Source organism: Pseudopipra pipra, chromosome 22, assembly GCF_036250125.1.
Source record: "Pseudopipra pipra isolate bDixPip1 chromosome 22, bDixPip1.hap1, whole genome shotgun sequence".
Taxonomy (NCBI): Eukaryota; Metazoa; Chordata; class Aves; order Passeriformes; family Pipridae; genus Pseudopipra; species Pseudopipra pipra.
This window is the reverse complement of record NC_087570.1, coordinates 6,078,054-6,097,912: the sequence shown is the minus strand read 5'-3', so window position 1 is coordinate 6,097,912 and position 19,859 is coordinate 6,078,054. Positions and strand designations below refer to the sequence as shown.

Sequence of the window (19,859 nt, the reverse complement as noted above, 5' to 3'; positions counted from 1 at the left end):
AAATTCCCAATCCTGCTGGTTTCACATCACCTGCAGCACTTTGCAGCAGGGAGGCTGAAATGGGAATATTCAGCACTTCCTGACAGCATCTCCCTGGGAGGCATCAGGCTAAGGCAGCTCATCACCACTTGGAGGGATCGGGAGGGATCAAGCCAGCAGGACTGAGCCAATTTCACGTGCTGCACAAGTGCCACAGGCTGGCATTAGTGACAAAAGGGCCTGTTCTCATCCCAGTCATGAGCTATTGCAGTGAGGCTCCCCAGGTTTCTCCCACTGACACCCCTGCCACGAGAGCAGAAGGGGTTCAGCATCACAGGAAGTTCTTGTGGGCTCATTTCAAACTGGGAGGATTAACAAGGAATGTCACTCCCTGCCCTGATCTCTCTGCCCACAGTGTGCTCCATGGAAAAGGGCTCTGGGAGATGCCCAGGTGACCCCAGAGCAAAGCCCTGTCCCACCTGGGCTAGAGCACTGCTCAGAGGAATTTTCTGGGGAAATAGCATTTTGCAGCAGGGGATTTGCAGAGGTGAGACATGCATAGGAGATACTTTTCTAAGCAAACATTGCTGTCACCTGCCAGGGCCTGGCATTGGTGTGAGCTAAGAGCAGAGCACGAACTGCTGCCCAGCCCTTTGGGAAGGGACAGAAGGTTGGAGGAACAGCCTTAAAGATTCATGCTCCACTTAGTGTTCCTGCCAATAAAAAAGTGTTCTCTGTGCCCCTGTCTCCTGCAGAAAAGGAGCCTCCAACAGCAGCTGGAAGGGGAGGGGGAGGAAAAAGGACACCACAAACCAGAGAAGGGTAAGAGGTGCCTCGGGCAGCAGCTTGTCCCACCTCAGCTCCCTGAACCCTCCTCCAGCAGCAGAGAGGACCTGGGTCACATCTCCCGGGGGTTCCAAGCCCATCACCAAACCTGCCCTTTGCTGTTAGAGCAGGTTCTGGCCCATGCAGACGCTGGAGCGACATCAGAGCAACATCAGCATCACCCACACAGGCAAAGGCTGGAGATGGGGGGGTCTGCTCCTCCTACCTGCCTGGTTTGTCGTGATGTTGGCGACCGCGGCTCTCCTGGACTCCAGGCTGAGGTCGGAGACGCCGTTCACGGCCTCCACCCAGAAGGAGTAGTTGGTGTGTGCCAGGAGGTTGGTGACGGTCAGTGCCCCCTGCACCAGGCTCATCTGCTGGGGCACGAAGCGGATGCCGCTGCCACAGGCCTCGCACGGCCCCGCGTCCCCCGCGCAGCGCCGGCACTGCACGTTGTACACCACGTCGGCACGGCCCCCCTTGTCCAGGGGGGGGCCCCACTCCAGGGTCACCGAGGTGCCGTTCACGCTGGAGATCAGGTTCACAGGAGCGGAGGGAGGGCCTGGGAGAGAAGAGGAGGTTCAGGCAGAGCAGGGGGTGCTGGGGTGCTGGGAATGGTGGGACCAACGGAGAGATGCGCCTTGGGCATTTTGGGTTTGTGCCTGAGCGTACAAACGGTGCTGCAGGGAACACAGAACTGCCCAGGGAGAGGAATGCTCCGAACACAAGACAGCAAAGACACAGACAGGGCTAAGGGTGAAGTGTCATGGCTCAGGATGCCAAATGCCAGACAGCAAGAGTGGATGTTTGTTCTGGGGGAAGCAGGAAGCAGCGGTGATGCAGGAAGCTTTTGGAGGAAGAGCCAAGGTGTTTATGAGCTGGATATGCTCATCTAAAGGGAAGGGAAAACTCACATTTCCTGGAAAGATTTATAAACTTGGGTGGATATCCCCTAGGGAGACACAAGTTGGATGTTGTTGACCTGTCTTTCACCCTGACCTCAGCCATCAGCCTCACGCCTTTCCGTCCTTCTGGACCAACTACAGAAAGGAGGAGGACTCCTGGGATGTCCTTGTCCCCTTTTAATAGCACTGGGTCCCTCAAAGCAGCCAACTGCAAAGAGCTAAGCTAAGGCCTTAAAACAAGCCCTAGTGCCACATCCACAGAGAAGGAGAGCACAGCAACACTTGAGCTGCCCCAGTGGCTGCTCAGGGGTGTGTGACCATTCGGTGCACTTCTGCAAAGGAAAGCTGCAAAGGCTGGAGCTGGAGGGGGAGGAGAGGGTAGGGGTGTGCTGGTCTCTTCTCCCAGGGAATAAGTGACAGGACCAGAGGAAACAGCCTCAAGTTGTGCCAGGGGTGGGTTAGATTGGGTATTAGAGAAAATTTCTTCCCAGAGAGGGTGGTCAGACATTGGAACAGACCATGCAGGGCAGTGGTGAAGTCACGATCCCTGGAAGCGTTCAAAAAACCTGTGGATGTGGCACTTGGGGCCATGGTTTAGTGGTGAACGTGGTGGTGGCACTGGGCTGACGGATGGACCTGATTTTAGGGGCTTCTCCAACCTTAATGATTCTGTGATTCTAAGACTCTGGCCAGGGATGTTTGGAGAGCAGGATGACACAGGAGGAGGATGAGGATGACACAGAGGCAGCGAGGAAGCTCCTGCCTGAACAGAGACTCAGGGTTGTAAGGCTCTAGAGCTCCTTGGGCAGCGTGCACAGGGGCAGGAGTGAGCCGGGCTCGGCCAGGGAGCAGCTGTTGTGCCCCAGGACGTGCCGCCTGTCCCTCTGCAGCGTTGGTGGCCACCAGGGCAGACGGGGCAGGGGGTCCTCGGGGGGTACTCACGTGTGCAGGCGGCCGAGGGCGGGTCCTGCACCGCCCGGTAGAAGCTGCTGTCGCAGCGGCACACCCGGGCTGCCCGGCTCTCCGAGTGGCTGTGCAAGGGGCACTTGGCACACAGCTGGTCCCCAGGGGCCGACTTGTAAAATCCCAGCTGGCAGGCTGCAGGGGGAAGGGCAGAGGTTCAGAGGGATGCGCCTGGATGAGGGGATCCCACCTGGTGCGTGGGAAACCAGCCCTTCTCCCCAGGCGCCTGCCTGAGTCCCCTCCTGCTGTCCAGCTGCACATTGGGCTCTGTGAAAACTTTTGGCCCCCAGACTGCACCTACTGCCATCCTGGCACCCGTTCCCCGCTGCTCCACAAGCAAACTCGGGTGTCTCTGCCGCTCCTGAGCTGCCTGCAAAGCTCCAGGTGTTTCCTTTGTGCCTGCTGCCCGAAGCTCTCCCCGGTGCAGCCACTGTCTGGCCCAAGGACAGGGAGCCCACTGCCCACTCTCTGCGGAGGGACAGCGAGGACAAACGAGACAGCCTTGAAAAAAAATGAGTTTTTTTTTCCTCCGACAGCCCAACCTGCCTGCAGTTTCTCTGCCGCCTCCTGATGCAGGAGCTCGTCCCACGCCGAGGCTCCGCTCCATCCTACCCCCCCTTTCCCAGCAGCCCCTCGGGTGGATCATTTGTCACACAAACAAACAGCTCGTCTCTCGTTAGGAAAATCGATTCGTTCAAAAGTGACATGTGGCATGTCAGGTATCTGGGGGCGGAAGGATCTGCCCTCTCTTGCCGATTTAGATTCCAAATAAGGAAAAGCAGGCTCTGTCTGGGTCCCAGTACTCACGAAGTACTTTTAGGACCAGTTACAATGATTCAAGGATTATTCCTGGCTCTGACTCATCTCTACTTTCCCCACTGAGGTAGTAATATCTTCATTTTCCTGTCTTTACATCCAGTGTCCAGATCTGCATACAGCCTCAATTTTTGCTTCCAAGCATCTAGAAGGGTTTTGTTTGTGATCCATCTCCTCAGGGAGGCTGGGTCCCTCCATGCTGTTTGTTTTGTTTCTTGCTGATTCATTTTCTTTTTAATAACACTCCTTTCCTTGCCACAGATCTCCCTGTGGCAGGCAGACCAGCATATTCCACCCATCACACAGTAATACAGGAGCCCTTTTATAACTGAGCTACTTTAGCAATGGCAGCTGAAGGCAGTGCTCCAGCCACACACATCCCTGGTGTGGGGACCTCTTGCTGGTCCTTCTTCAGACTCTGTCACCAGTTTCTGTGGCACTTTGGCACCAAGTGCTCCTTTAACAGCAGGGGAGTGATACCACCAGTGCTGCAAGTGCCAGAGGTGGTATTGCAGGTTGGTGTCACATCCTGCTACAGCAAAGGCCACCAGCTCCAGAGTTTGCTCCTGAACTCCTGCTCCTCCACTCCCCAAAGGCCATCAGAGCAAGGAGCAGAAGTACCTGAACTTCGGGATGCAAGGGAAGGCAGTTGTGAAATTGCAGCAGCTTGGGGGTGGCTTTGTTCCCCAGGTGTTTTCCTGGCACTTTTCACCTCCTCAAGGGCATCAGAAGAGGAGAGAACACAGGGGATGCAGATCTGGGGAGAGGTTTGCTGTCCCCTGCCAGCCACACCAAGGACAGCCCAGGATATCTGCCAGGCTCCTGTGCTGACTGGTCATGCCACATGCCAAGAGATTCAGGGACTCTCCACCCTTACCAAGAGTCCTCTGATACCACATCACCCTCTGGTTTGCAGCCCTTTGGTTTTGGGTATAAGACTCAGATGATACACCCTGTTCTCAGGTGGTGGCAAATTTGGGAGGTAGCCAGCTGGTGGAAAACAAAACAAAACAAAAACTCTGTGAATTAAATAAATCTGTAAGAAAGAAAATCTCCCAGTTTTTCCATGTGGGAAAGGATGAAGACACAGAATGAGCACAGATGGGAGCTGAGCAATGGGGCAGATGCAGGTCAGGAACTGCTGCCCTCAACTTGTGTGAATCTCCCTTGGACCTGCAAACCACCACCATCTCTAACCATGCAGCAACCAGGGACTTGTGATTCCAGAGGAACTGGAGTGGTTCCCTTCCACCAGTATTTAACTAAGGGCAGAGAAATCAGTGCTACCTCGGGTATGGAGACACAGGCAGCAGGAAGGATGGGAACACGAAGTGCAGCAGGTTTGCACGGAGCAATTGTAATCACTTAGCATTTAATGCTGTAAAAAAACCATTAATTACCTGTAGCAATGAGTCACAATTATTTTAGATGCACTCAAGGGGAAAATTACACTAAATGACAAATTGCAGGTGAATTTGTGTGCCAGGGCAGAGCCATCTCCTGGCACAGGGACAGCATGAGCACACAGGGAGGACCGGAGAGCACCTGGGGCTGGGGCAGGCACTGCTCAGGCGGGTCGTGCACCTCTGGGTATCTCAGTGCTTCAGAGGGAAGCAGAACACGTGTGCAAAGCCTTTCACAGGAACAGGAGAGGGCACTAGCTTGAACCTGCACAAGATATGAAATCCCTACAGTACAGGATGCCAGGCATGTCCTGCTCTGGATTGAGCTCTCTCATGCCAGGCCAGTGATGCGTGGAGGACCAGGACCTCCTGGGTTAGCTCTGGGAAGAGCAAACAGCAGAGAAGTGGCCAGCAGGAACAATTCAATCAATGCACCAGGTATAAAATCCACTGGTCTCCATAGCCATGGCTGTGGCAGCACACACAGAAGCCTCTCAAATCTGAAGCCTCCCACCAGTGAGGTTGTGCTGCTGTCTTCACTGCAGCCAACTACTGCCACCTGCCAGAAGTGCCCTCCCAGGAGCCCTGCAGAAGGTGGGGTTTTCTTTTCTTCCCATTATTTTATTCAACTGATACCCTTTCTCTGTGTCTGAGGCTCTCAGTTCCTGCCTCTTTGTGAACTCCCAGAAGTCCTGCTGCTGGTGTCCTCCTGTCCCCAGTGCCATTCCCCCCAGTGCCCAGCCCAGGATGCCTGTCCCTGCAGTTTCATCTCATGGTGTGGTTTTGCAGTGCAGGTGGGACAGGAGCAGCCCTTCACCTGCCACTCAGCTCAAGACTTGCACACCTAACTGGGCTTGCAGCCTGTGCAGACCTGGCTGGTCCCAGTATCACCAGCAAAGCCTACAAATCCCAACACTAAACCCACCCTTGGCAGAGCACATCTCTAGCCCTGTATTGCACAGGTGAGTCCCCAGTGATCAACCCCAAACCTGTTTGGTTCAATTCCATGGGGTTTCCACTCATCCCCACACCCTGCACAGCACATCTTGCCTGTTTTCCCTGCCCACCAGCCTGACTCTCACACGTCGTGTGCCCAAGGGAGCAGCAGGTTTGTCTCAGGAACAGTGAGCTGGGGAGGGATCTGCTCACCATCTGGAGTTCGGTCCATTTGTTTCCCTCCTTCTCCATCCTCTGGGGACGGGACAACATCTGCTAATAAGCTGGCAGAGCTCGGGAGATGATGGATGGACCTGTCAAGGAGATGCTGGCTGGGAACAAGCTGCTCTTCTCACTCTGAAGTGGCTGTCTGGGTCTAGTGCTCTGCAGGTGGACCTGATGGGACCACCACGGGCTGCTTTGGTGGGGCTGCAAATGCAAGCACTGACCCCGTGTCACTCCCTTTCAGCTTCACCCTCAGCCTGGGAGGTTTGGGCATGGCTGAGAGGGTGCCAAGGGGCAGCTCTGTGACCCCAGTGCTGCCAATTGCTCCCTTTCCTGACCTTTCAACAGATCTGGGCATCTGCAAGCACCAGAAGAGCAGTCATATACTTCCCTCTGGCCACGCCAGGAAGAGATAGAGATGGAAATAGAGGTGTCACAGCCACTGTGACAGCCAGAGACAGGCACCAGTCCCAGAGCCCTCCAGGCTGCAGAAGCCAGCACAGAAAATCCAGCTCCTCTCAATCCAGTTTTCAGCATGATGCCTCCAATCTCAACTCCCACATGACACAGACACTGAAACAGGAGTAGGTTATTCTCAGTCGTGTCCTAAAAAGAGGCATCTGCCTCATTGCCCAAAATCTTGTGCTTTTACAAGGCTGTGCTCCCCTTTCCCTGCAATCTCAGCTCAGCCCAGGCTCTGGCCTGGTCAGTGGTCTGGAGGGGGTTTTGGGGCCTGGCTGGCAGATGCTTTCAAGTAAACTCCTGGTCCATAGATCATGGGTTGCCCTATGGCTCTGCTGATGCCCACACATCCTCTGTGTGCTCCTGCCCCTGCACCCCCTGATCACTGCCTTACCTCTGAGTGCCACGTGAGCCTGACCACAACTCAGCTCCCACCTCTGCTCCAACCCTTCCCACCCCCAGTAACCCATCACACCACTCCACACACCTCAACTTGTCTCTGTCACCCCAGACTCCACCTCACATCCCTGCTGCTTGGCCCTTCTTCCCACAACTAACCCTTTGCACCCCTGAGTGTTTCAGAGGGAGGAACAGGGACACTCTTGTACCCATAAAGACTTTGCAAAGCCAGCAGAACCCTGTGCATGAGGCTGCCAGCAAATGGCACACACAGCAAAGGACTCCCTGCGTCCTTCTTGATAACACCCAGACTTTTTTGCCACCAAGACAAGTTGCATAAGGACAGTCCTGCTCTTCCAAGTGGAGTAATTCCACTTGTAGTGCTGGGCAAACTGGAACCATGGTGGTCCAGACTGGCTGCATCCCAGACTGGAAATCTGCATGGTGCTGCCACAGAAAAACCAGCAGGTCTTAGAATCTCACAGCATGACTTAGAATCACATCTCTAGCCTTACAATCCCAGAATGGTTTGGGTTGCAAGGGACTTCAAAGATCATCCAGCTCCCCTGCCTTGCCATGGGCAGGGACACCCTCCACTAGATCAGGTTGCTCAGAGCTCCATCCAACCTGATTTCAGCCCTGTTGGACACACACCTGACTCTCTTCTGATCTTCTTTCCCACCTCTTAAAAAAAAAAAAAAAAAGGACAAAAATAAAAGTGGGAAACATCCAAATCCCAGTTTGCTGCTTCCTGGTGCAGACATCCTTCTGTGGGAGTGGAGGTGATGCTGTGCAGACTTCTGTGGGAGAGACAGCCTGGCACGCTCAGAGCAAAGGCTTTTTTATAAAGCTTGTCTGGGGAAATGCCACAACTTGCAGGAGTTGGATGGAAACAGGCAGCCTAATGCTAGAATTAGAAAAAAAGCTGTTTCCCAAACTCAGCCTTGTCAAAGGGTTTTAGACAGAACTATCCAAAGCTTCTGAAAAAAACCCCCACAGATTTCATCAGACCAAAACCAGACCCAGAAAACAGAGTCTGGAGTAGGGAAAGGGGCTGAATGGGAGCACCCCTGAAGGTGACAGTGCTGGAGGTGTCCCTGCTGTGGGGCAAAAATGAAAAAAGGGCACACAAAACACTAAATACTTCATCACACCCCTGGCAGGAGCTGGAATGGAGCTTTGGGGGCCGTGTGAGCCCTCTCACCACATCCATATAACTGTGGATGTGTAGAGGGGCTGAGCTGCAAAATAAAGGTTCCCAGCCCTCCAGCAAGTGAAGAGCATCACAGTGGCCAGCACAGTCCTCACCCACACACAGCTGAACCCCACCAGCCTTTGGATCCCCTTCTCCTCCATGGAAAAGTGTCAGCAGCAGCATGTTGTTTTCAGAAGAGGGAGAAGTCATCACTTGAAGCAGTGACATGGGTGGGATCTGGAGCTCATGCCAAGTACAGAACAACTTTTTGGCAGGGTCCTACTGCTCTGTGGGATGAGGAGCATCTTCCCCATGCAAGGCAATCACACCAAGCCTCTGAATATGCTGGTGGGGAATTTGATGTCCCCAGCCCCCACTGTGTTACACTATCCCCAGGGAAAGGACTGCTGTGGAATTCCAGCTCTTTCCTGCAGTCTGGCTGTGTCCCAACTCCCCAACAACAGCTTCCCAGGCACCTGCACATGGGAAATCCAGAGTGACAACCTGTGTTCATTACCTGAACTCAGCCAAATTCTGTGGAAGAGTTCAAACAAACAAACAAACAAAAACCCAAACAAAAAAAAAACACATTCCCAAACTGGTGAATGTCTTTGAGTGCTGCCAGTTCCATTCATCATAGCCCAGCTGCTCTTTGGCACTTCTTAGAGGGGCCACAGAGACCAACAAAGCACAAATTAAATTTGTTTCATCCCCATCACTTCCCTGAAATCCAGCCTAGCATCATTCTCACCCTTTATCTCTGTCAGCAGAAAGACACAGAAAACTCAGAGGAAAAGTGGCAAACAAAAAAATATTCAGCCAGGGACAAAACCTGTGTTGTTGTGTTGGTGGGACAAGGGCAGCTCTGCAGGTACCTCTGTCCTGTTTGTTTGTTCCTTACCAGAAAACTAAATAAATAGGTTTAGGTGCTGGGATGCTGCTTTGTTTTTGTTTTCCCAGTCATTGCAATTAGCCACTGGATTTTAGAGGAGAGAGTGAGTGTGCTGGAGACACTGGGATCACCTTGTCCTGCCCCCTGCCTTCTCCAGCCTCCTCACTGGGCTGAATTAGCCACACACACAGCCCAGCACCCCTGGGATCCAAACAGACCAGCAGCCAGGGCTGTGACTGTGCTGGAAGTCCTGGTATGAGGCAAGTGTGAATCCAAGGATCCCATCCCAGGGCTGTATAAGCCTCTAGGTGAAGAAGTCTTTCCTAATGGTAAAAGGGAAGAGAGTAGGTTTAGATGAGATATTAGGAAGAAGTTGTTCCCTGTGAGGGTGGGGAGGCCCTGGCACAGGTTGCCCAGAGAAGCTGTGGCTGCCCCTGGATCCCTGGAAGTGTCCAAGGCCAGGTTGGACAGGGCTTGGAGCAACCTGGGCTGGTGGAAGGTGTCCCTGCCCATGGCCAGGGGAGGGAATTGGATGAGCTTTAAGCTCTGCTTCCCCCTTGCCCCACCAGCTGCAGGACTGACTTCCTTCATAAATGTCCATGGATGCAAAACTGTATTCACAAGCACATAATTACCAAGCTGGGTATTTTCTCCTCTTAATTAGCAGTGCCATGGTTCTTTAATTGCTCGATTAAAGTTGCCCACAAGGAAGGTTTAAGGTACATTAAATCTGCTGATTGGTTCATCAGCATGAATCCCACCAACTGGAAAAAATTAACTGGCTTCCAGATTGCTAACCAGACTCTCCAGATCCATTTCCACCAACCGTGTCCCACAGGAGGCAGGAGAAAGCCCAGCAGTCCTTCCCCTATTCCCACTTCTCCTTCAGTTTGGGAGCTGGAGGGGAAGAGCAGTGGCAGCCTCCCTCTCCTCTCCCTCTTTGTCCAGAGGACAAAGGCCTTTTCTTGGCTGAAGCAGAGCTGGGTAAAGTCTAAACCAGGGCCAGATCCTCATTCAGGCACACACAGCAGACCCGTTTGGTGGCTACAGACACCCATCCTCATGTGCAGATGGGCTGATGGAGCAGGAATTAGGACTTGCTCAGGTGCTGCTCCCCCATCCCTGTTTTCCATCCAAAGGCAACAGCCAGGCTGAAGGCCCCGAGCACAGCAGAGGGAAAGCAGAACCACTTGTGAAAGCCATGGATATACCACAGAGATGCTCTTTGGAAATTCTGCCAAAGGCTCATCCACCTGCTCTCACAACAGGGAAGAGGACCTGTCCCTCTGTTTTACCCTTTTCCATTTCTTCATTAAAGAAAATGCTTCCTGGGAGATTCTGTGCTCCTGGAGGTCTCCCTGGCTGGATGCTGGATGGGTTTGTGTCAGCTCCCAGACAGCAGCACTGTGATCTGCAGCCATGGCACTGCCACTGATGCTCCAAACTGACTCTCTGTGCATGGACAACCTGGGATCAGCTGAACAGGTTTTAGCTCAATTTTAAGTTTTGCTCACTGATAGCTGGTGAGAGATGCAGCCCAAGGAATAATTCGGGGTCCCAAAAGGTGGACCCTCATGCAAGGACCGTGGCTTTACCAAGATCCATCCACCAAGGACCATCACACAAGGTCTTGGTGGCTCAGGAGCCCTCCCAAAGAGGACATGGTAGGAGGGATGTGGTTGAAGAGCCACTGTCCTCACCTGCCTGAGCTTCCCATCCACCCCTCCATCCATCCACCCACTGGACATGGTACACATGTCTCAGCCCTCAGCCTTTGAGGAGGTGGGTTACAGGTCCTTCCCTTCCCACAGAAGCAAAACCAGGGTTAACAAGCTCCCCTTTCCCATCTCTCTAATTGCACTGACCTTATTGAAATGGATCTCTTATTTGTCCTGCACAGCAGCTGCATGTCAATAAGGTGAATTATGCTGATTGCCTCCTTATCTGATAAATTGCTGGGACAGATCCTTTTCTCTCCTGCTCTTGCTTATTCTGCTGTTTAGGCAGAGCAGTTGCTATTTGCTGTGGGTAAGAGATGTTAATGTGTCGTGTGTGGACTGATGCACTTCAAGGAGGAAAGAGCAACGACTCTGAGGCTGTGGGTGATGGGGTGAGGGAAGCAAAGTCCTTCAGAACTTTGAAAACCAAGGGAAAAACAAGTGGGGCAGCAGGGCTGTGCTGTCCCAGGAGGGATTTCATCCTTGTGGTGGCCGTGGCAGAAGGTGCTGTGGGGCTAAACTGATGGGAATTTTAGGAGTTGGCAGACCCCAGGATGCCATCAGGAGCTGTGGGAATTCCTGCTCAAACCTGGTTTCTGCCCAGTAAGGCACTGCAGCACACAGCTGGAGAAGGGGGTCACATCTGATGCCAAGCCAGCTGGCATCCTCAGGTCGTCCCTATCCCAGTGTCCCAGGGCTGAGATCTGCTCCCCTCGATCCCATGGAAACTACCCCTCACATCCTTATGGCAAAGGTTAAGACATCAAAACAAGGTGAAACGTGTGGATCCCACTGAGACGGGTGCAGAAGTCAGAGATCCCAAACACCACCCTCCTGCTCCCAGAAAAGGGGTATCCAGTGTGATGGATGACAGCAAAGACCCATCCCTGGAAGTTTCCAAGGCCAGGTTGGATGGGGCTTGAAGCGACCTGGTCTAGTGGAAGGTGTCCCTGCCCATGGCACAGGGGTGGAAAGAGATGAGTTTTAAGGTTCCTTCCAACCCAAACCAGACTGTGACTCTATGACTCTGTAAAGGGGATGAGAGACAGAGAATTTCCCAGTGTTCCTGCACATATTCACCATGTGGCACCTCACCCTGTGTCCTTCCCAGCTCTGTGGCACAACCTTCCTTCTCCTCTGAAGGGCTGGGAACAGCTCTGGCTTTGGTCTGGTTTCCTGAGCTGTCCTCCATCACTCTGGCAGGTCCTTAGAAAAATGAACGTTAAAGAGGAGAGGGAGAAACCTCCACTGTTCAAACATCTTTAGCTTTGACAGATAAGGTGTCTGGCTGTGAAAGGCAGAAGGAAATTAATTTGGAATCACATTTTAAACACTGCCATAGAGGCAAAGTATCTTCTCTCTAATTTCCACACATCCCCCTGCCCCCCCGCCCAAGCAAAAAAATGAATTTCCCTGATATTTATAGAAAGATTATTAGGGCCACTAGGAGTGATTTATATCATCTCATCCCTGTGGCCGAGAATGAAAAATTGCTGGGGTGACAGCGGCTGGAATCCTGCTTTTGTCCTCCTGACAATTAAAACGGCTAATTTCCAACTCCAACAGATCTGCTGGTGTTATAAATCACTCCAGGAAGGCATTTTTTCAGCCTGAAAAGTGAACTCTGCCCTAATCAGGCACAAGATCAGAGATTTGCATCTGTTTGCTTTCCTATGTACTCTTGCTCCACACCCACCCACCAAAGGGGATGTGGACAAGGAGGTGCTGCCCCTGCTCACTTGATGCTGGGTCATCAAACTGTGCTGGGAGCTGGAAAAATGTGACAGGGAAAGCAGGAGAGGAAGATGACACTGAGGTCAGAGAAAATCCAGTGACATTTCCGTCCGGTTTCTGATGCCACAAGCCTTGGAGAGTTTTGCTGGGTCTGGGTCCATCTCCATGCAGAAGGGCCACCTGGGAGCACATGTTGGACCACACTTCCTCCTGTGCCATGCTTATGGTAGGAGCAATCCCACTAGAAAAGGGCAGGAGGGCACGGCAGCTCTCCCACAGCTTTGCTTCCAGGAGAGAGCAAACCTGTCTGAGGAATCACAGGAAAATGAGGCAGCACCGATGCCACAGATTCCCTCAGCCTCCTGGCTTTGGGATCTCCTGGGGCAGAGACTGCAATACAGGACTGCTGGAGGGGAATACAGGGATTGGGTGTTTGGTCCTTCTGAACCAACTCACAGATCTTTGCAGTGGTGGAGCTGGACCCAGCCCTCCAGGAGGCCCTTGCTGGCGTCCCCTCCCACAGTGGCATGTGCCTGGCCCCACACACACCTTGCACCCACTCTTCATGATGGAAGACCCTTTCCTATCTACCCCAGGATAACTCTCAAATCAGTGGTCGCAGACAGGAAGAGTTTGGGATGGAAGCATTTATTCTGCCCATCCTTCCCACTCTGTGTAGCCGGGGACCTGCGGGAGCCAGCGCCAGTCCCAGCAGCCCTTGGGTCTATTCCAGCCCGGTGCCGGACGTCCTAACCTTGAGTCAAGTCTCCCTAAGACAAATCCTCCACCTGACATTTCCACGGAGCTCAAACAAAAGCCCCCGCACTCATATTTGTGCTGCTCCCCCTCTCCACGTCCCGGGAAGAAACCGAGCGCAAACAAATCCGTGTGCAGGGCTCTCCCGGGGAGCTCTGTACACACACATCCCGCACGCCTGCTGCTGGTCACCCCACTTCCTTATCACAGTTTGTACAGTCGGCAGCTCACAGCCTGCCCAGAGGGCCCCCCGGGAAAGCTCCCCACACCCCCGGACGTGGGGCTCGGCAGCAGCCCCCGGAGGGTGAGGGATGGACACAGTGACCTTGTTTCATGAAAGCTCGAGGTTTTTCTTTTTTTTGTTTCCCTCCCTTTCAACCCCCTGCCAGCGGTGGGGGTGTTTTGGAGAGGCCAAACAACACATTTGGGAAGCGTGAAGCCAGCCAGCAAAGGCTTGGGCAGCCCTGGGCCTCCACAGGAGGCTGGCTGTGCCAGTTTTTGTGAAAAGGCATCTGTCCTCAGCCCTTCTCCAAAGAGGCAGGAGCCCCTCGCGGCCATCCCTCCCCTTGCAGGCACTGCAGGCAAGAAGCAGGGAGACTCACCCATGCAGGAATCCCGCTGCTCCTCGTAGCCAGCACTGCACACGCACTTCCCGATGGGCACCAGCCACTCTCCCTCGGCGCTGCAGTACATCTTGGGGGTGTCCCTCTCCTCCGAGTGGCCCACGCACTCTCCCCGCACTTCCACCAAGGAGGACGAGTCCGCCCCCGTCACGGCCTCAGAGAAGGATGCCAAGTTCCTCACTGTAGCCGGGCACTTCTTGTAGTACACCCGCACCGAGACGATGGCAATGCACGCCCCGATGTCCTGGAAGGCCAGGTAGAAGCCCCTCTTGCTCAGCGGCCCCACGCCCCGCACCTCCGTGTTCAGCTTCAGGCGCCGCACCCCCAGGTCCACGTTGGTGAAGCTCTCGTCCGCCGCGATCGTGTCGATCTTCATGAACTGGCTCTCCCGGGTGCTGGTGCCCAGGTCCCGGTCGGACTCCATGTAGTAGAGGTTGAAGGTCTCCTTGCAGGTGCCCAGCACACCTGGCATGCTGTTGCAGTCCCTCAGCGTGAATTTGATCTCGGCGTAGACCCGCCGCGCGCCGTCCCGCTGAACCCAGTTGGTCCGGAGCCAGTTGTTCTGGTTGGGGGTCATGACATTACAGACCTGGTAGGTGTGGATGGGGCTGAAAAACTCGTCCATCTCATTGATCGAATCCCACTGTGGGACAGAGAGAGGACAGGTCATTCCTGATGTCCCCAGCCACCTGCTGAGCACAGAGCATGCACAAGTCTGCCGTCTCCCACCCCAGGATGAACTCCCTCTGCTCCTGTGCCTGGCTGGGAGGTCACTGCTGCCACAAGGCAAAGGGAAATGAGGAGGAGCAGCATTTAACCAGCACTGATTTGGGCAGTGACTCCCAGCCCACCCTGCTGCAGCTCTGCATGAGGTGCACCCTGTTTATTCCCCTCTGGGAACGCTTGCGTGAGGTTGATGTGCTGGCAGAGGCTGATGGCAGCATGTGCCTGGGAGGGCTCCAAACCCTCTAGATCATGTCTGTGAGTCCCTTTTCTTGGTGCTCAGCCCATCATTGGCAGCAGCAGGAACCACCTGTGTGGTGCTCACCTGGGTCTCCTCTGGCTCATGCACTGTCCATGCACAAACTCAACTGGGTGCTTTCCATCTGGAGAAGGAGTGTCAGGGTGGGTAGCACAGGGTGAAGGGGAAGCATGCAGTGAACACAGGACTTCCAGCAAGAAACAGGGGCCCGTGGGGGCTCAGAGCCCTCTTCTTCCCCACAAGGTGATGCCAGTGTGGCTCCTCAGTGTGAACCCACAGTGCTCAACCCAGCTGAGAGGCTGGGTGGGGACTGGCTCTGGGAGCACAAAGGTTCATGGCTTGACAGCTCTGGGGTGAAAATTCCATGTTGCAGTGGCAGCAGGGGGAGTCTGGGGAGGAGATGCTGGCAAAAGCATGTTGCAGCAAGCAGGATTGCAATGAAGGGTGGTCTGGGTGAGTTTAGAGGGACAGTGACATGGGTGTCACACAAGGGAGGGATGCTAAAGGGTTTAACTTATGAGAAATGAGAAGTAGTGATATTTTGAATACAAATGAATTCCATAGCTGAGGGACAAGTAGAACTTAGATATTGTAGGCTACAGGACACTTTGGGGGGCTCACTCTTGCCTCAGGTCTCCCTCTCGAACCTCAGCAACCCCTCACCAGGACTCACAGACCTTCCCTTCTCACCCACCACCTCTTCAGCTCACATTCCTGCCCAAACCAAGCACTCTGATCACATCCCCATGGATGGGTCTGGGACTCCTGAATTGTTACGGGAAAAGGGGAGGAGGTGGAGGAGCAGAGGAGAACTTCAAACCTTCTGACTTTTCCCTGGACTTAGAAACAGGCTTTGAAGATGCCTGAGCTCCACTCTCGTGCCCATGTCCAGCTGTGAGGGGCAGCCCCAGATGCACTGCTGCAGAAGCTGGGGAAGATACTGGCACTGCTGCAGCAATTGCTCCTCTGCCTTCCAAATCATCGCCCCTCTCCTCACACCAACATCAGCACCCCCCTGCCTGCACCACCCTGGGGTCCTGGCTCTGCCTGGGAGCTGGCAGGGAGCAGCCCCCACCTCGGCACCATGTGTACCCAGCTGTCTGGGGGGAATGGGGAGCCAAGGAAAGCTCCAACCATGCCTGCACAGAGCAGGAAAACAAATCTTTTAAGCAGCATTACAAGCACATTAAAATAAACTGCCAGGCTTGCCCTGACAGGGCAAAACTGGTGTTTTCTTATGCAAGTGGTGACCTGTTTCATTACAGATACAAAACCAACAGCAGTCCTGAGAGAAGGATGCTCAGCTCAGAGACAGTGAGCCTGAAGCCTTCACCCCAGTGACTGTGGGAGCTGACCAGGATGCAGATCCACTGGGACAGGCACCTGCCAGCCTTGCTGTGTGGCCACCAGCACTGCAGGGACAGGACACAGCTAGGGGAGGGCAGCACACCTCCAGAGCGTGTGAGATACTGGAAAGATGTATCAGTGATACCTGTAAGACAACCCACTCCCTTCTCCCCTCTCAGATGGGAATGTCCTTCCTCATTCGACCTCCTTGACCTGCAGCTCCTGGGGAGGTGGTGTGGTGCCTTCTGCTCGTGGGAGGGTGATCAGAGCAGTCATTTTGGTGAGGTACATCTTCAAAACTTCCCCAGCATCATGCATTTAGGAGAAAACTCTGCTCTCAGCTCCTAAAGAGCTTAAAGTTACCTGGAACAGGCAGTAGCTCCAGGTGCAAACTAACACGGAAACTCATTCCAAGGGAAATATGTCTGCAAAGGGGGTGAAAGTCAAGCCACTGCTAGAGGAGAAAAATGTTTCTGGTTCATTTAAAAAAAACTTGTCTTCTGAATTCCAGAAATGCCCAGGTTTGTCTGGGGATCACTGAGCTCGGGTAGACAACATGGAAAGGGGCCAGGCTACCGGTGTGCTTGGCTGGAGGGGTGAGGGCAGCACCCCTCAGCTTCTCCAGCCACAGAGACGAGCCTGTAGAAGGTGCTGTGACACCCGGGACACTCCCCTGCTGCTTGCCCAGAGTGTACAGTGGTGCTCAGGAGTGTGGGCAGAGCCAGGCACGGCACAGCCCCTCTGCCTCTCCCTGCTCCCACACCCGCCTGTGCACACGCTGAGGCTCTTCCGAGGGTGTGGAAGTCGCTGTCGAAATTAATCGAGCACAAATTAACACAACATCTGCTTCCTGTCTTTTCCCTGCTGAGTTTCCCCGGGGGAAGTGAGGCAGAGCCGAGCATGGGAGGAGACACGCGGGGAGAGGGCAGAGCTGGGGGGGTGAGCAGGGATTACCCTCCCGATGCACAGCCAGCTCCCCTCGGCGATGCCTGTGGGGCCAGGGCTCTCCAGGAGTGTCCAGCGAGGGAAAGATGAGGTTATTGTGTGCACCAAAAGGCTTTGGCTCCAGCTCGTGTGGTTGCTTTGCGTCTCCAGACATTCACTTCTCTCCCAAATCTGGCACAGGAGATGCAGCTCGTGACTGCAGTGTCCCCACACCCTCGTGGCACTGCCAGAGCCAGCAGAACAGGGAGATGTAAATGCCCACCTCCAAGCACGGGCAGCAGTCGGCATCAGCCCCACCTCCACCCCTCGGGGTGAACCTGGGGAGTTTGCATTTGCACCATCACTCTCTCAAACGTGGTGCTTTTTTTGCACAGAGGCTGCACTGTCAGTTCTGTCCCGGGGTTGTAGGCAGTGCCTTGGGATCCCAGTCTGAGACCAGCCCAAAACACCACACCTGCCCTGCAGGGAAAGTGCTCCATGACCAGTGGAAGTGGACAGGGGCAGGCAGGTCACCTGAACTCGTGGCTTGGGTGCCACAGGTGCATCTTCCCAGCATGTCACAAGGCAAGTGAGGTCTCATGAGCTCTGCCAGATCCCAGGACCTGCAGGGTATTTGGAATCATAGAATCCCAGAATGGTTGGGGTTGGAAGGGACCATTTTGTTCCACCCCCCTGCCATGGCCAGGGACACCTTCCACTAGACCACAGTGCTCCAAGCCCTGTCCAACCTGGCCTTGGACACTTCCAGGGATGGGGCAGCCACAGCTTCTGTAGGTGACCTGTGCCAAGGCCTCAGCACTCTCACGGGAAGGAATTTCTTCCTAACATCCAATCCAAATCTACCCTCCTTCAGCTTAAAGCCATTCTCCCTTATCCTATCACTGCCTGACCTTGCTAAAAGTCCTTCTACAGCCTTCCTGTAGGCCCTTTCAGATACCAACGGGGGGGTGGAGGGACCTGCTTCAGGAATCCCTGTGACTGGAGGGGGTTTTCTGTTTCACCTCAGTTACAGGCTCCATGGGCAGGGAGAGGTGTCTGTGGCTCTGGGTACCACTGGATGAGGAGTGCAGGCCCTGTGCACACCCCCAGCATCACCAGCTGATGGGCTGAAGTGGTTTTATTAACCAAAGCTCAGCTCGGCCCATCCACTGCGATAAGATCCCCCAGTGAGACGGAAATGAGGACATCATAATTAACATGGTGAGCACATGTGCCCTGGGGGGGGGGAAACATGATTGCATCTGCACTCAGGGCTTTTGCCTAATAGTTTAAATTAAAGTCAACACCGGTTGTAAAAAAAAATTGCCAGATTATGAAAGGCAAAAGATGCAAACACCAGATATGTGGGCAGCTGAGCAAGGTCTTAGAAGTCTCCTAGGGCCTGTGTGGCACGGCCGAGGAGAAGGAGGAGGAGTGGAGGATGGACTGTGTCCCCCTGGAGCAGCAGCTCAACCTCCCACCATCCTTGCAGTGCCAAGGGACAAGGTCTCCCTAGTCCTGGGACAGCTTCCAGGAGGGATGCCAGGTCTGCCTGGCATAGCAATGCTTTTGTGGCCACTGAGACATCCAGCACTTTCCTTCCCAGTGAACCACAGCACTTCCCCAGGAGCTGCCAGGTCCCTCACACCACTGTTACTGGGAGACAAAAAAAAGAGAAGGATGTTATTGCAGCTATAAATCATCAGATGGGAGGCCTTAATGGAGATAATCCCCATGAAATCAGTCACTGCTGTGGCTAAGGAGGGATTTGTCAGGCAGTTAACTACCCTGAGCTTCACTGCAGGTGATTAACTCCTGGTAGTGACCAGCATCTGGGGAATTAGCAATAACCCAGCATTTACTGAACAAGCACTGGGAGATGAGCTTTTATCTCAATTACTAGTTTAAATCTTTATTTTCCAATGTTCCCTTCCAACCCATCTTTTTTTTTTTTCAAAGAAAATTAATTTCACCGCAGCTTGAGCTGTAACTTGCTGATATTCCTGGATCCAGGCAGAGGCTTCAGCTTGGAAGAGAAACACAAGAAATGCAACAAGGACATCAAAGTGAGGGAGGGCAGAGACATGGCCTTGGCAGATGGGAGAACCCCAACATCTCTTGGTGCTCTGAGGAGAAAGAAATGACCCTGAAGGGAGTTGAAGTGCCAAGGACACGGAGCAGCTTGGACTGGGGGCCGGTGTTTTACAGGGTGGGCTTGGGGCAAAGGGTCCCCAAGCTCTGTGACAGACAAGGTGCATCCAAGCCATGAACTGGTTGTTGGCTGCAGGACCATAGCCAGGCAAAAGAAATCCCCTGGTGCATAGGCTTTGCTCTGCAAACAGCTCAGTCCCAGGACATTTACAGCACCGTGAAATCCCCGTCCCTGATGCACAAACACTGCTGGGAAACAATCCTACAGGCTCATCTGTGCTCTCAGCTGGGTGTTTCAGCAAATCTAGTGCCTCTCTAACAGTTTTCTCCCTGAGCACTGTAGGGTGAGGGAGGAGCATTCTTGGCTAATTGTGCCCAGGGGCCTCGGGATACATCCCTTTAGGAGGAGCAGAAGGGGCAGAGATGGGGAGCTGCAAACCTCCTCTGAAGGTCTTTCCTGGTGCTTCCACCAACAAAGCCAACATGGAATATGCCAGGTGGGATTGCTGGGAATTGTGCAGGGCTGGGAGCTGGACTCGATGACCCTTGTGGGTCCCTTCCAGCTCAGGACATTCCATGATTCTGTGATAGGTGTAGAGGCAGCTGCCTGGGTGGCAGATGCCC

General features: G+C 53.9%; 1 protein-coding gene and 1 long non-coding RNA gene across 2 annotated transcripts in view; both read right to left on the bottom strand.

Moving 5' to 3' along the window:
* LOC135425922 (uncharacterized) overlaps positions 1 to 19,859 on the bottom strand; it is a 337,473-nt gene that overhangs the window by 63,422 nt on the left and 254,192 nt on the right. The gene's annotated exons all lie outside the window — the stretch shown is intronic.
* EPHA8 (EPH receptor A8) overlaps positions 1 to 19,859 on the bottom strand; it is a 49,837-nt gene that overhangs the window by 13,522 nt on the left and 16,456 nt on the right. The window contains exons 3-5 of the mRNA XM_064678697.1: positions 13,811 to 14,474; positions 2,652 to 2,807; positions 1,031 to 1,366 (exon numbers count right to left, since the gene is read on the bottom strand). Of these exons, the coding sequence (XP_064534767.1) occupies positions 1,031 to 1,366; positions 2,652 to 2,807; positions 13,811 to 14,474 (1,156 nt within the window). The remainder of the gene's footprint in view (positions 1 to 1,030; positions 1,367 to 2,651; positions 2,808 to 13,810; positions 14,475 to 19,859) is intronic.